This window comes from Musca autumnalis, unplaced genomic scaffold, assembly GCF_047663935.1.
Source record: "Musca autumnalis isolate F117 unplaced genomic scaffold, ASM4766393v1 scaffold_5, whole genome shotgun sequence".
Taxonomy (NCBI): domain Eukaryota; kingdom Metazoa; phylum Arthropoda; class Insecta; order Diptera; family Muscidae; genus Musca; species Musca autumnalis.
This window is the reverse complement of record NW_027412088.1, coordinates 187,122,353-187,135,672: the sequence shown is the minus strand read 5'-3', so window position 1 is coordinate 187,135,672 and position 13,320 is coordinate 187,122,353. Positions and strand designations below refer to the sequence as shown.

At 39.8% G+C, this 13,320-nt stretch overlaps 1 protein-coding gene across 7 annotated transcripts in view; it reads right to left on the bottom strand.

Moving 5' to 3' along the window:
- The window catches only part of px (MAP7 domain-containg protein plexus), a 184,558-nt gene that overhangs the window by 118,309 nt on the left and 52,929 nt on the right, over positions 1-13,320 (bottom strand). For all 7 annotated transcript variants that reach the window (XM_073954951.1, XM_073954950.1, XM_073954953.1 and 4 more), the window contains 4 exons: positions 5,215-5,429; positions 4,844-5,137; positions 4,595-4,784; positions 4,395-4,522 (listed from right to left, as the gene is read on the bottom strand). In XM_073954951.1, the coding sequence (XP_073811052.1) occupies positions 4,395-4,522; positions 4,595-4,784; positions 4,844-5,137; positions 5,215-5,429 (827 nt within the window). The remainder of the gene's footprint in view (positions 1-4,394; positions 4,523-4,594; positions 4,785-4,843; positions 5,138-5,214; positions 5,430-13,320) is intronic.

Genomic DNA, 13,320 nt, shown 5'->3' with positions numbered 1-13,320 from the left:
AGGAGCGGGCGAAGAGGACTGATTGCACTCTATTCATGCAAGAATTCTATTGGGAAAAGTTGGGTTCTAAACCCATCGATTATACACTGGCTGTATAACATCGTGGTTAGACCCATCTTATCCTATGGTTCTCTTGTTTGGCGACATCCAGCAAACAAGACAAGGTGCAAAGAGCTGCCGCGATTCGCATAACTGGAGCCACCAGGAGCTCACGCAATGCCGAACTTAAGACCTGAACGCAATGCCGAACTTAAGACCTCTTAGCCTCAGCATTAAGTGTCAGGCAACTCTTAGTGCCCTAAGGCTGCATGAACAGAATCTCTGGCGCGGTTGTGCCTATGAGCATGGATGTATCCTGAATGAATCAGGTATCAATGTGAACCGACGCGGAAAACTGAGCGACTATATATCACCAGTCCTGAGATTTGACGATATAGATGTCGTTATACCTAGTAGAGACGACTGGAACCGCAGTAACCCCCCTCTGGACGGTCTGGCTTTTTATACAGACGGTTCCAAGATGGAGGAAGGTACGGGGGCTGGCGTCTACTGTGAAAGGCTATCTCTTGAGTACTCTTACAGGCTAGATAGCAACTGTAGTGTCTTCCAGGCTGAAATCTTCGCGGTTTGGAAGGCAGCGGAATTGATAAAAAGATTGGATGTAGAAATCTTTGAACCGGTGTCTATCTTTGGGGATAGTCAAGCGGCTCTTAAAGTCATCAAATCCTGCAACATCAAGTCCGAAGTCGTCCTCAAGTGTAGAACAGCCTTGGGAACGCTAACTAACGGCTATCGGCTAGGCTGGGTACCAGGACACCGCGACTATATGGGTAATGAAAGAGCAGACGAATTAGCTAGACGAGGATCGCAGTCTACACATCTAGCAATCGCTGACTCCATCAAACCACCAATTTGTCACTTTTTCCAAAGAATTGATACGTTCTCTGACGAAAGAGCCAGTGAATTAAGGCATAATGAACCTAGGTGCATTGTGTCAAGATCCATTTGGCCGTCTCTGTCAGTCAAAAGAACGAAATCTCTGTTGAACCTGAGTAAAGCTGAAGTTAGAGTAATGACGGGAGTCATCACTGGACACTGGTACATCAGGGGCTTTACCATAAAATGGGTTGAGGATGTTACTGACTACTGCAGACTCTTTGAGGATGAGGAGGAGATGGAGACGATCGAGCACCTCCTCTGTCGATGTCCAGCCCTGGCTCGTAAGCGGCATAGATTAGTGGGTGTTCACTTTCCACCGTGTCTAACCTTCAATTCAACTGTGGAATCTGCTGTAATCTGCAACATCATCAGAAATCTGAAATGGCTGGGACAGCTCAACCTGAACACGTGAACCGTATTTCTAATATTCTACCAACCATCACCACTCAAACGTTTTCTTCTTTAAAACTAGTTTTTCCCTTCTAAAATTTTCTACCTAATTAATTCTTCTTCTTACTTCTTTCATACTTTCTTCCTGTATGATCACAATGGACCGGAAGGTCTCCGAGTGACGCATTACTTAAAGATCTTCCGATAAGAAAATAAAAGGTACTCATTTTATCGTCTAAAGTAAATTCCATTTGAGGACAAATAGGTCTTCGTTTAGAAAACCTGAAGGTGATAAAAACCAAAAATTATCCCTCTAGAAGACCCAAGGTTTGGGTTAGACTAGGTTAGGTTAGGTTTAAGGATGCGCAGCTACAATTCATCATAGCTGCTTCACTCGGAGACCTTTTGGTCCATTGTGTTCATCCTGAAAACATATAAGAGATTGGAAACCGAAAGATTCCCAGCAGGAGAAAATAGTTTATAGAGTAGGGAGATTGATACATATAAGAAAGGGGAAGAAAGGAAAAAGGTTTTGTTAATATATATATATATATATTGTTCGACCTCATAATAAATGAGTGAGTCAGATTTGCGGTTGTGTCGCATAGTTTTCCCATAGCCATTTACAGGCTCTGGTAAAGTTGACAATAATCACAGGATCTATTGAGGAGAGACCGGTAAGAGTAGGGATTTCATAATCACCCAGTAGTCTCCGCCTCATGCTTCTAAGCATAGGGCAACGCCATAGCAGATGTTTGATCGTCTCCAACTCCTCCTCATCCTCACAGAGTCTGCAAAAATCGACATTGGTTCCATCCCACTTACAGCTTCTGGATCTGACGCGACAGTGGCCGGTGATCACCCCTGTAGCAATTCTGATCTCAGGTTTACTGAGTGAGAGTAAGGATGAAGTTCTACGTCTCGAAATGGTTGGCCATATTAGTTTCGCTATCCTACATTTGGGTTCATTAGACCAAATTTTACCAGCGTTATCGGAGAAGAAGCTCGTGAGCTTACCAATAAAATGACACAGCGGCGGTTTAACAAGGCTTTCTGCATGAATGCTATCGGACTGTGAGCCTGTACGTGCCAGTTCGTCAGCGATTTCGTTTCCTTCGATATTACAATGTCCGGGCACCCAACAGAATACGATTGCATTTTGAATGTTCTCAAGTTGGTGTCTACATTTGCTAACGATCTCAGACTTTATTGTGTATGACGTAAGTGCCTTCAGGGCAGCCTGACTATCGACAAAGACAACTATTTGTCTGTCTGCGTTCACTTCATCGCTGTCGATCAGATCCAGAGCCTTCACTATGGCGAACATCTCCGCCTGGAAGACACTACAGTTGTTGTCCAATTTATATGCATGCCGGATGCTGAGCTCTTCACAATAAATTCCGGAACCGGTTCCCTCCTCCATTTTCGAGCCATCTGTGTAAATGGCTAGCCTATCTGAGAAGGGTTGACCATTTCTCCAAACATTTCTCTCTGGTATACAAATATCCGCCCTGTTGAAATTAAGGGCAGGTGCAATATAGTCACTAACTTTAAATCCGACTTGACAATTTGTTACTTGAAGGATGCTGGCATGTCCCAGTTGTGAAGGACGCCAAGCCTGAATCTCGTTGAGCCTCGTTGCACTTCTAGAGGCTAGGAATTGTACTGCTATGTCCAGCGGTTGATGGTTGAGTATCGCATTTAAGGCTGCCTGCGGTGTACTTCTCACAGCTCCAGTGATGAGCAGTGAAGCTGCACGCCTGCTAACTTAACCAAGTATGTTCCGTTTTCGAGTCCTTTCCACCAGACAAGACATTCATATGTTAAGATTGGACAGACTACAGTTATATACAACCAGTATATTATGTGTGGCTTGAGTCCCCAACTTTTACCTATCGAATTCTTGCAGGAGTATAGTGCGATTAAACCCTTCTTAGTCCGTTCCTCAGTGTTCCTCTTCCATCTTAGCTGCCGGTCAAGGATTACACCCAAGTACTTGGCTTCCAGAGAAAGACTTAACGCAACTCCGTCTAGTACGGGAAGGGTAAATTCGGCAACCTTCCTCTTCCTGGTGAAAAGGACAAGCTCTGTTTTTGTCGGGTTTACGCCTAGACCGTTCCGATGAGCCCAAGTCGAAAGTTTAACCAGGGCCCTCTGCATTAATTCTGACAGAGTGGATGGGAATTTTCCACTGATGAGAATGACGACATCATCAGCGTAGGCAACAATCTTCGTACCGACTCTATCAAGATCTTGTAATATTCCATTTATCACCAGGAGCCATAGCAGAGGCGACAGTACACCCCCCTGGGGTGTACCCCTGTTGACAGACTTCCTGATGGGTTAGACTATCAAAAGGTCTTCCTATAGAAGATGAAATTCGTCTATTTTTAAATTTCAAATAGGAAGCCTTTTTGTCTTCTGTGGATCGACTTTTGGTCAATCTATTGTAAAACACTCTGGCCATTTAAATACCTTTTTCAAACATCTAAAATAAATTTCATTAGAAGACCTGCGAGACTTACTTACGAGACTTAAGGAGAACGTCTGAGCTTCTGAACTTTCAAATATGAACACTTTTGTTTTCTGTAGAAAGACTTTTGGTCAATCTATAGTAAAAATCTTCTGGTCTTCTAAGGCACATCTTTCAATCATCTTATATAAATTTTATTAGAATAAGAATAAAATGTCTAATTTATGGGAAAACTTTATAGCTCTTCCTTTAGAAGATTAAATGGTTCTTTCTTGGCAATTTAAGCACTTATGGTCTTGTATGAAAAGCAGTTATGCTCCGTTAGAAGATAAAATAGTCTCTCGATAGGATACCAAAATGGTATTTTAAAATCAAACCCCCAAAGGACTTCCTTCCACTAGAAGACCAAACATATTTTTAAATTTGGCGATGTGTACTTATACTAAAAACTGATGACTTGACATAACCATAAATAAATAAAACGATCACAAACACTGAGTACACGATGACAAGGGAGTTCGGAGGATTTTGTCCAACCAAGAAGTGCTCCAGTGGAAGACTTCTTGGTTTTATGTAGGAGGTTTTCACTTACTTTCTCCACTGCTTCAACAAAGAATGATAACAAAATGTGCAAACATAGGCTGAGTAGTCAGGTCTCAATTGCTCAGCATTCGGCAAGGAATTGTGTTTCAATAAAAATGGGAAATATGGTCGGGAACCCTAGAAGAGGAAGAAGGAAAAGAATACACAAATTAATTTCACATTCCAAAAAATACATTTCTCAAAACAAACCTCTTTGCTGGCATATAAAACCCTGGCCAATGTCAAATCAGAATGTAGGCCACACAGGAAACAATAAATGGAAGTTGTGGCCGGTGTCGAAGACATTGAGGGTGTTGAAGGCGGGGTATTAATACTCAAACCACCGTGGCGTGAACCATTTGGCGAGGTGGCATTTATAACCGGAGATGGAATGATGTATCTGCAAAATAAAAAATGATTAGTAATAAAGGAAAGGCTTAAGAGTTGGGAGCACCTTACCTTCGGCGTTCCAATGGCACCCTTTCGGCATCCATTGTCTCCCATTGTCGGGCCAAATTATTGACACAATCTTTACAGGCCAATACCCGATTACCGTTTGGGTCATTATTTAAAGCAGACCCGCTGCTGGCATTCAAATTACTATCACGACCACTGCTTGAGTTGGAATTTGAATTGCTGGTTGTTGTGCCTTTAAGACAGGGGAAATGCATTGCATGCGAATTCATGTGCTCAGCACTTGTTGATAGCCACTCCATTTTGTTGGAGGGGCATAGGGTTTTGCAAATGTAACAGCTGGGGGAGAGGGAGATAGAGAGAAAGAAAAGGTCAAGCAAACAATTTTAGAGGTTATCTGGATTTGAGATACTCACGGATATTGGTTATGACCATTTTCAAGTTGTTGCTGCTGTTGTTGTTGTTGCTGCTGGCCAGGAGATGCTGCTGTCACCGATGATTGATATTGTTGTGATTGTTGTTGCTGCTGCTGTTGGGTATTAGGCGTCGTAGGCCGTGAATCATTGTTGCGCAAATTTTTCAAATCCCTTGGCTGTTGCGATGATGAGTGATTTGAATTACTCTCACATGTCTAAATAAGAAAGAGGAAGAAGAAGCAAAAACAAATAACACCAGAACGTGATTTTAAAGTAAATAATAAAAAATATTTTAAGGTTTTAATATTTATTAACAAATAAAACATGTCAAAAGAAGGAAAACTAGTCATACTACCATCTTCATTATCATCCTCCTCGGCTTGCCAACCATTAAAGACGATAGTGACAGCCAACTTATCAAATATTTACCCAGATTATTATCACAGTTAACTATCTTTGTTTTAATATGACAAGTACTTGAGTAAACATCTGCCCTCTTGTCGTTTTGTTCACCACCTCCTCACAGGGAACATGCCTGAGTTCGCTTGATTGTTCAATATCTATAATTCACATTCTGAAGTAAGCCTTTAAATATTGGGGGTATAGGGAACACAAGTATCGGGGATCCACAATAAAAAAATAAACTGAGGCGTTAAGCCCATTTAAGTGGCCAGTTTTAGATAAGAGCAAAATTAGGAAAAGAAGAAGACCGAACGAAACTAAGGAACGTCATGATTTTGAAATTTACTTCAGATAAGACAAGACAGATACAAAACGTGTTGAAATAACCCAAAAAAGTAGTTAACAGTTGGACAAACATTTGTCATTTTTTAACAAACAAAAATGTTTAATTAACTGATAAATGGTGGTGAGGAAACCAAAGCTTTTAAGCCAAAACAAATAACAAAAGTTGATTTTTTTTCTTACGGAAACCTTAATTCAGCCAAGCTGAATTGAAGATTTCCCATGGAAACTTGAATTCAGCCGGGCTGAATTGAAGTTTTCCTATGGAAACTTGAATTCAGCCGGGCTGAATTGAAGATTTCCTATGGAAACTTGAATTCAGCCGGGCTGAATTGAAGATTTCCTATGGAAACTTGAATTCAGCCGGGCTGAATTGAAGATTTCCTATGGAAACTTGAATTCAGCCGGGCTGAATTGAAGATTTCCTATGGAAACTTGAATTCAGCCGGGCTGAATTGAAGATTTCCTATGGAAACTTGAATTCAGCCGGGCTGAATTGAAGATTTCCTATGGAAACTTGAATTCAGCCGGGCTGAATTGAAGATTTCCTATGGAAACTTGAATTCAGCCGGGCTGAATTGAAGATTTCCTATGGAAACTTGAATTCAGCCGGGCTGAATTGAAGTTTTCCTATGGAAACTTTAATTCAGCCGGGCTGAATTGAAGTTTTCCTATGGAAACTTTAATTCAGCCGGGCTGAATTGAAGTTTTCCTATGGAAACTTTAATTCAGCCGGGCTGAATTGAAGTTTTCCTATGGAAACTTTAATTCAGCCGGGCTGAATTGAAGTTTTCCTATGGAAACTTTAATTCAGCCGGGCTGAATTGAAGTTTTCCTATGGAAACTTTAATTCAGCCGGGCTGAATTGAAGTTTTCCTATGGAAACTTTAATTCAGCCGGGCTGAATTGAAGTTTTCCTATTGAAACTTTAATTCAGCCGGGCTGAATTGAAGTTTTCCTATGGAAACTTTAATTCAGCCGGGCTGAATTGAAGTTTTCCTATGGAAACTTGAATTCAGCCAGGCTGAATTGAAGATTTCCTATGGAAACTTGAATTCAGCCAGGCTGAATTGAAGATTTCCTATGGAAACTTGAATTCAGCCAGGCTGAATTGAAGATTTCCTATGGAGACTTGAATTCAGCCAGGCTGAATTGAAGATTTCCTATGGAAACTTGAATTCAGCCAGGCTGAATTGAAGATTTCCTATGGAAACTTGAATTCAGCCAGGCTGAATTGAAGATTTCCTATGGAAACTTGAATTCAGCCAGGCTGAATTGAAGATTTCCTATGGAAACTTGAATTCAGCCAGGCTGAATTGAAGATTTCCTATGGAAACTTGAATTCAGCCAGGCTGAATTGAAGATTTCCTATGGAAACTTGAATTCAGCCAGGCTGAATTGAAGATTTCCTATGGAAACATGAATTCAGCCAGGCTGAATTGAAGATTTCCTATGGAAACTTGAATTCAGCCAGGCTGTATTGAAGATTTCCTATGGAAACATGAATTCAGCCAGGCTGTATTGAAGATTTCCTATGGAAACTTGAATTCAGCCAGGCTGAATGGAAACTTGAATTCAGCCAGGCTGAATTGAAGATTTCCTATGGAAACTTGAATTCAGCCAGGCTGAATTGAAGATTTCCCAAGAAAACTTGAATTCAGCCAGGCTGAATTGAAGATTTCCTATGGAAACTTGAATTCAGCCGGGCTGAATTGAAGATTTCCTATGGAAACTTGAATTCAGCCAGGCTGAATTGAAGATTTCCTATGGAAACTTGAATTCAGCCAGGCTGAATTGAAGATTTCCTATGGAAACTTGAATTCAGCCAGGCTGAATTGAAGATTTCCTATGGAAACTTGAATTCAGCCAGGCTGAATTGAAGATTTCCTATGGAAACTTGAATTCAGCCAGGCTGAATTGAAGATTTCCTATGGAAACTTGAATTCAGCCAGGCTGAATTGAAGATTTCCTATGGAAACTTGAATTCAGCCAGGCTGAATTGAAGATTTCCTATGGAAACTTGAATTCAGCCAGGCTGAATTGAAGATTTCCTATGGAAACTTGAATTCAGCCAGGCTGAATTGAAGATTTCCTATGGAAACTTGAATTCAGCCAGGCTGAATTGAAGATTTCCTATGGAAACTTGAATTCAGCCAGGCTGAATTGAAGATTTCCTATGGAAACTTGAATTCAGCCAGGCTGAATTGAAGATTTCCTATGGAAACTTGAATTCAGCCAGGCTGAATTGAAGATTTCCTATGGAAACTTGAATTCAGCCAGGCTGAATTGAAGATTTCCTATGGAAACTTGAATTCAGCCAGGCTGAATTGAAGATTTCCTATGGAAACTTGAATTCAGCCAGGCTGAATTGAAGATTTCCTATGGAAACTTGAATTCAGCCAGGCTGAATTGAAGATTTCCTATGGAAACTTGAATTCAGCCAGGCTGAATTGAAGATTTCCTATGGAAACTTGAATTCAGCCAGGCTGAATTGAAGATTTCCTATGGAAACTTGAATTCAGCCAGGCTGAATTGAAGATTTCCTATGGAAACTTGAATTCAGCCAAGCTGAATTGAAGATTTCCTATGGAAACTTGAATTCAGCCAGGCTGAATTGAAGATTTCCTATGGAAACTTGAATTCAGCCAGGCTGAATTGAAGATTTCCTATGGAAACTTGAATTCAGCCAGGCTGAATTGAAGATTTCCTATGGAAACTTGAATTCAGCCAGGCTGAATTGAAGATTTCCTATGGAAACTTGAATTCAGCCAGGCTGAATTGAAGATTTCCTATGGAAACTTGAATTCAGCCAGGCTGAATTGAAGATTTCCTATGGAAACTTGAATTCAGCCAGGCTGAATTGAAGATTTCCTATGGAAACTTGAATTCAGCCAGGCTGAATTGAAGATTTTCTATGGAAACTTGAATTCAGCCAGGCCGAATTGACGATTTCCCATGGAAACTTGAATTCAGCCAGGCTGAATTGAAGAATTACTATGTAAACTTGAATTCAGCCAACTCATACTCACACCAACAACAACAAAATATTTCACCGAATTCAACCGGGCGAATTGAAGATTTCCTATGAAAACTTGAGTTCAGCCAGGCTGAATTAAAGATTTCCTATGGAAACTTGAATTCAGCCAGGCTGAATTAAAGATTTCCTATGGAAAATTGAATTCAGCCAGGCTGAATTGAAGATTTCCTATGGAAACTTGAATTCAGCCAGGCTGAATTGAAGATTTCCTATGGAAACTTGAATTCAGCCAGGCTGAATTGAAGATTTCCTATGGAAACTTGAATTCAGCCAGGCTGAATTGAAGATTTCCTATGGAAACTTGAATTCAGCCAGGCTGAATTGAAGATTTCCTATGGAAGCTTGAATTCGGCCAAGCTGAATTGAAGATTTCTTATGGAAACTTGAATTCAGCCAGGCTGAATTGAAGATTTCCTATGGAAACTTGAATTCAGCCAGGCTGAATTGAAGATTTCCTATGGAAACTTGAATTCAGCCAGGCTGAATTGAAGATTTCCTATGGAAACTTGAATTCAGCCAGGCTGAATTGAAGATTTCCTATGGAAACTTGAATTCAGCCAGGCTGAATTGAAGATTTCCTATGGAAACTTGAATTCAGCAAGGCTGAATTGAAGATTTCCCACGGAAACTTGAATTCAGACTGGCTGAATTGAAGATTTTCTATGGAAACTTAATTCAGCCAGGCTGAATTGAAGATTTCCTATGGAAACTTGAATTCAGCCAGGCTGAATTGATGATTTTCTATGGAAACTTGAATTCAGCCAGGTTGAATTGAAGATTTCCTATGGAAACTTGAATTCAGCCAAGCTGAATTGAAGATGTCCTATGGAAACTCGAATTCAGCCAGGCTGAATTGAAGATTTCCTATGGAAACTTGAATTCAGCCAAGCTGAATTGAAGATTTCCTATGGAAACTTGAATTCAGCCAGGCTGCATTGAAGATTTCCTATGGAAACTTGAATACAGCAAGGCTGAATTGAAGATTTCCTGTGGAAACTTCAATTCAGCCAGGCTGAATAGGAGTTTTTGTATATTCAAACTTATTCAAGCTCGTTGTATTCACACCTTCTCCCCTCCACCACTGCTAAAAGAAACCCCATTAGGAATTTACCATCATAAAATCTGCCTAAGTTAATCCCAGCAAAGCCATACCAACCTTATCAAAATAAATACAACAAATAAAACCCACATTATTTTACTTTTATTGTGGAATAACTCAAATCTCTTTACCACCAGCACAAAGGAGGGAGGGGTGACGAAGAAATGGAAAGAAGAATGAATAAAAAATGATTGTGCTATAAATAATGATCTAATTAAACATTTGTCTGGAATTGTTAAACAAATGAGTACAAAACAGCGTACAACAAAATAAACAGAAATACCAGATATCAGGGTGGCATTACCCTGACCTCCCCCCACCCACATCATCAACATGTCTAGCTTATTTGGCTTTAGGGGAGTAGTGCTGTTGCCAGTCTTATCAGTGACACAATATGGAGTACAATGTCAACATACAACAATAAGAAGAACAACTGAAATACAGCAACACGTCGTCGTCAACAACGCTGACAAAAACACACACTCACACCACCAACAACAAAATATTTCACCGAAATATATAAAAAGAAATGCCAGAATATACTTGAAATGAGCAGTTAGTTTATAGACTTCATCATTATTATTATTATTTTAAGTACTCGTAATAAACATAATGTATGAATATTGGCTAAAGATAAGATAGCTCCTGACGACGGGACTGTGGTGGCAATAAGAAAACCACTTAACGAGTGTGTAGGAATGTAGTGCGGTATATAATAGCAAGTTTTTTATACAAGAGACACTTGAAAGTTATTTTTAAGGTGATTTCTTAACGAAAACTTCAATTCAGCTTAGCTGAAGTAGGTTTTTGAAAAGTGAACTGCAATTCAGCCTGGCTGAATTCAAGTTTCCATAGGAAATCTTCAATTCAGCCCGGCTGAATTCAAGTTTCCATAGGAAATCTTCAATTCAGCCCGGCTGAATTCAAGTTTCCATAGGAAATCTTCAATTCAGCCCGGCTGAATTCAAGTTTCCATAGGAAATCTTCAATTCAGCCCGGCTGAATTCAAGTTTCCATAGGAAATCTTCAATTCAGCCCGGCTGAATTCAAGTTTCCATAGGAAATCTTCAATTCAGCCCGGCTGAATTCAAGTTTCCATAGGAAATCTTCAATTCAGCCAGGCTGAATTCAAGTTTCCATAGGAAATCTTCAATTCAGCCAGGCTGAATTCAAGTTTCCATAGGAAATCTTCAATTCTGCCCGGCTGAATTCAAGTTTCCATAGGAAATCTTCAATTCAGCCTGGCTGAATTCAAGTTTCCATAGGAAATCTTCAATTCAGCCTGGCTGAATTCAAGTTTCCATAGGAAATCTTCAATTCAGCCTGGCTGAATTCAAGTTTCCATAGGAAATCTTCAATTCAGCCTGGCTGAATTCAAGTTTCCATAGGAAATCTTCAATTCAGCCCGGCTGAATTCAAGTTTACATAGGAAATCTTCAATTCAGCCCGGCTGAATTCAAGTTTCCATAGGAAATCTTCAATTCAGCCCGGCTGAATTCAAGTTTCCATAGGAAATCTTCAATTCAGCCCGGCTGAATTCAAGTTTCCATAGGAAATCTTCAATTCAGCCCGGCTGAATTCAAGTTTCCATAGGAAATCTTCAATTCAGCCTGGCTGAATTCAAGTTTCCATAGGAAATCTTCAATTCAGCCTGGCTGAATTCAAGTTTCCATAGGAAATCTTCAATTCAGCCTGGCTGAATTCAAGTTTCCATAGGAAATCTTCAATTCAGCCTGGCTGAATTCAAGTTTCCATAGGAAATCTTCAATTCAGCCTGGCTGAATTCAAGTTTCCATAGGAAATCTTCAATTCAGCCTGGCTGAATTCAAGTTTCCATAGGAAATCTTCAATTCAGCCTGGCTGAATTCAAGTTTCCATAGGAAATCTTCAATTCAGCCTGGCTGAATTCAAGTTTCCATAGGAAATCTTTAATTCAGCCTGGCTGAATTCAAGTTTCCATAGGAAATCTTCAATTCAGCCTGGCTGAATTCAAGTTTCCATAGGAAATCTTCAATTCAGCCTGGCTGAATTCAAGTTTCCATAGGAAATCTTCAATTCAGCCTGGCTGAATTCAAGTTTCCATAGGAAATCTTCAATTCAGCCTGGCTGAATTCAAGTTTCCATAGGAAATCTTCAATTCAGCCTGGCTGAATTCAAGTTTCCATAGGAAATCTTCAATTCAGCCTGGCTGAATTCAAGTTTCCATAGGAAATCTTTAATTCAGCCTGGCTGAATTCAAGTTTCCATAGGAAATCTTTAATTCAGCCTGGCTGAATTCAAGTTTCCATTGGAAATCTTTAATTCAGCCTGGCTGAATTCAAGTTTCCATTGGAAATCTTTAATTCAGCCTGGCTGAATTCAAGTTTCCATTGGAAATCTTTAATTCAGCCTGGCTGAATTCAAGTTTCCATAGGAAATCTTTAATTCAGCCTGGCTGAATTCAAGTTTCCATAGGAAATCTTTAATTCAGCCTGGCTGAATTCAAGTTTCCATAGGAAATCTTTAATTCAGCCTGGCTGAATTCATGTTTCCATAGGAAATCTTCAATTCAGCCTGGCTGAATTCATGTTTCCATAGGAAATCTTCAATTCAGCCTGGCTGAATTCAAGTTTCCATAGGAAATCTTCAATTCAGCCTGGCTGAATTCAAGTTTCCATAGGAAATCTTCATTTAGCCTGGCTGAATTCAAGTTTCCATAGGAAATCTTCAATTTAGCCTGGCTGAATTCAAGTTTCCATAGGGAATTTTTAATTCAGCCTGGCTGAATTCAAGTTTCCATAGGAAATTTTCAATTCAGCCTGGCTGAATTTATGATATTTTAACAAAAAAAAAACGACCCTATTATACATTTTGGGATAACTGCCTCTAGCCGCTTTCTTTGAAATTATCTCTTATTGTTTATTGCAAACAGTCATGGGGCTAGAAGAGGCTAGTGGGCATATCCGGCTGACACAATTTACATATTAAAAATGTACATTAGGGTGCCATAAAAGCAAATAAATAAACAAAAACCACAAAAACAGCAAATATCCGAAATTAAACCCCAACCCAAGCAGTTAATAGAAATCTGTTTATGTATTTTTAAATATCCCCAGTGGCCGTCTTGGCAAACATTTCCAACACTGTACCTTGGTACGTCTGGAATTAACTGGATTCTCTTACCAAATTGTTTTATTTTTATGAATAATCGAGAGATTGTCGAGATTAAATATAACACCTCGCTTGT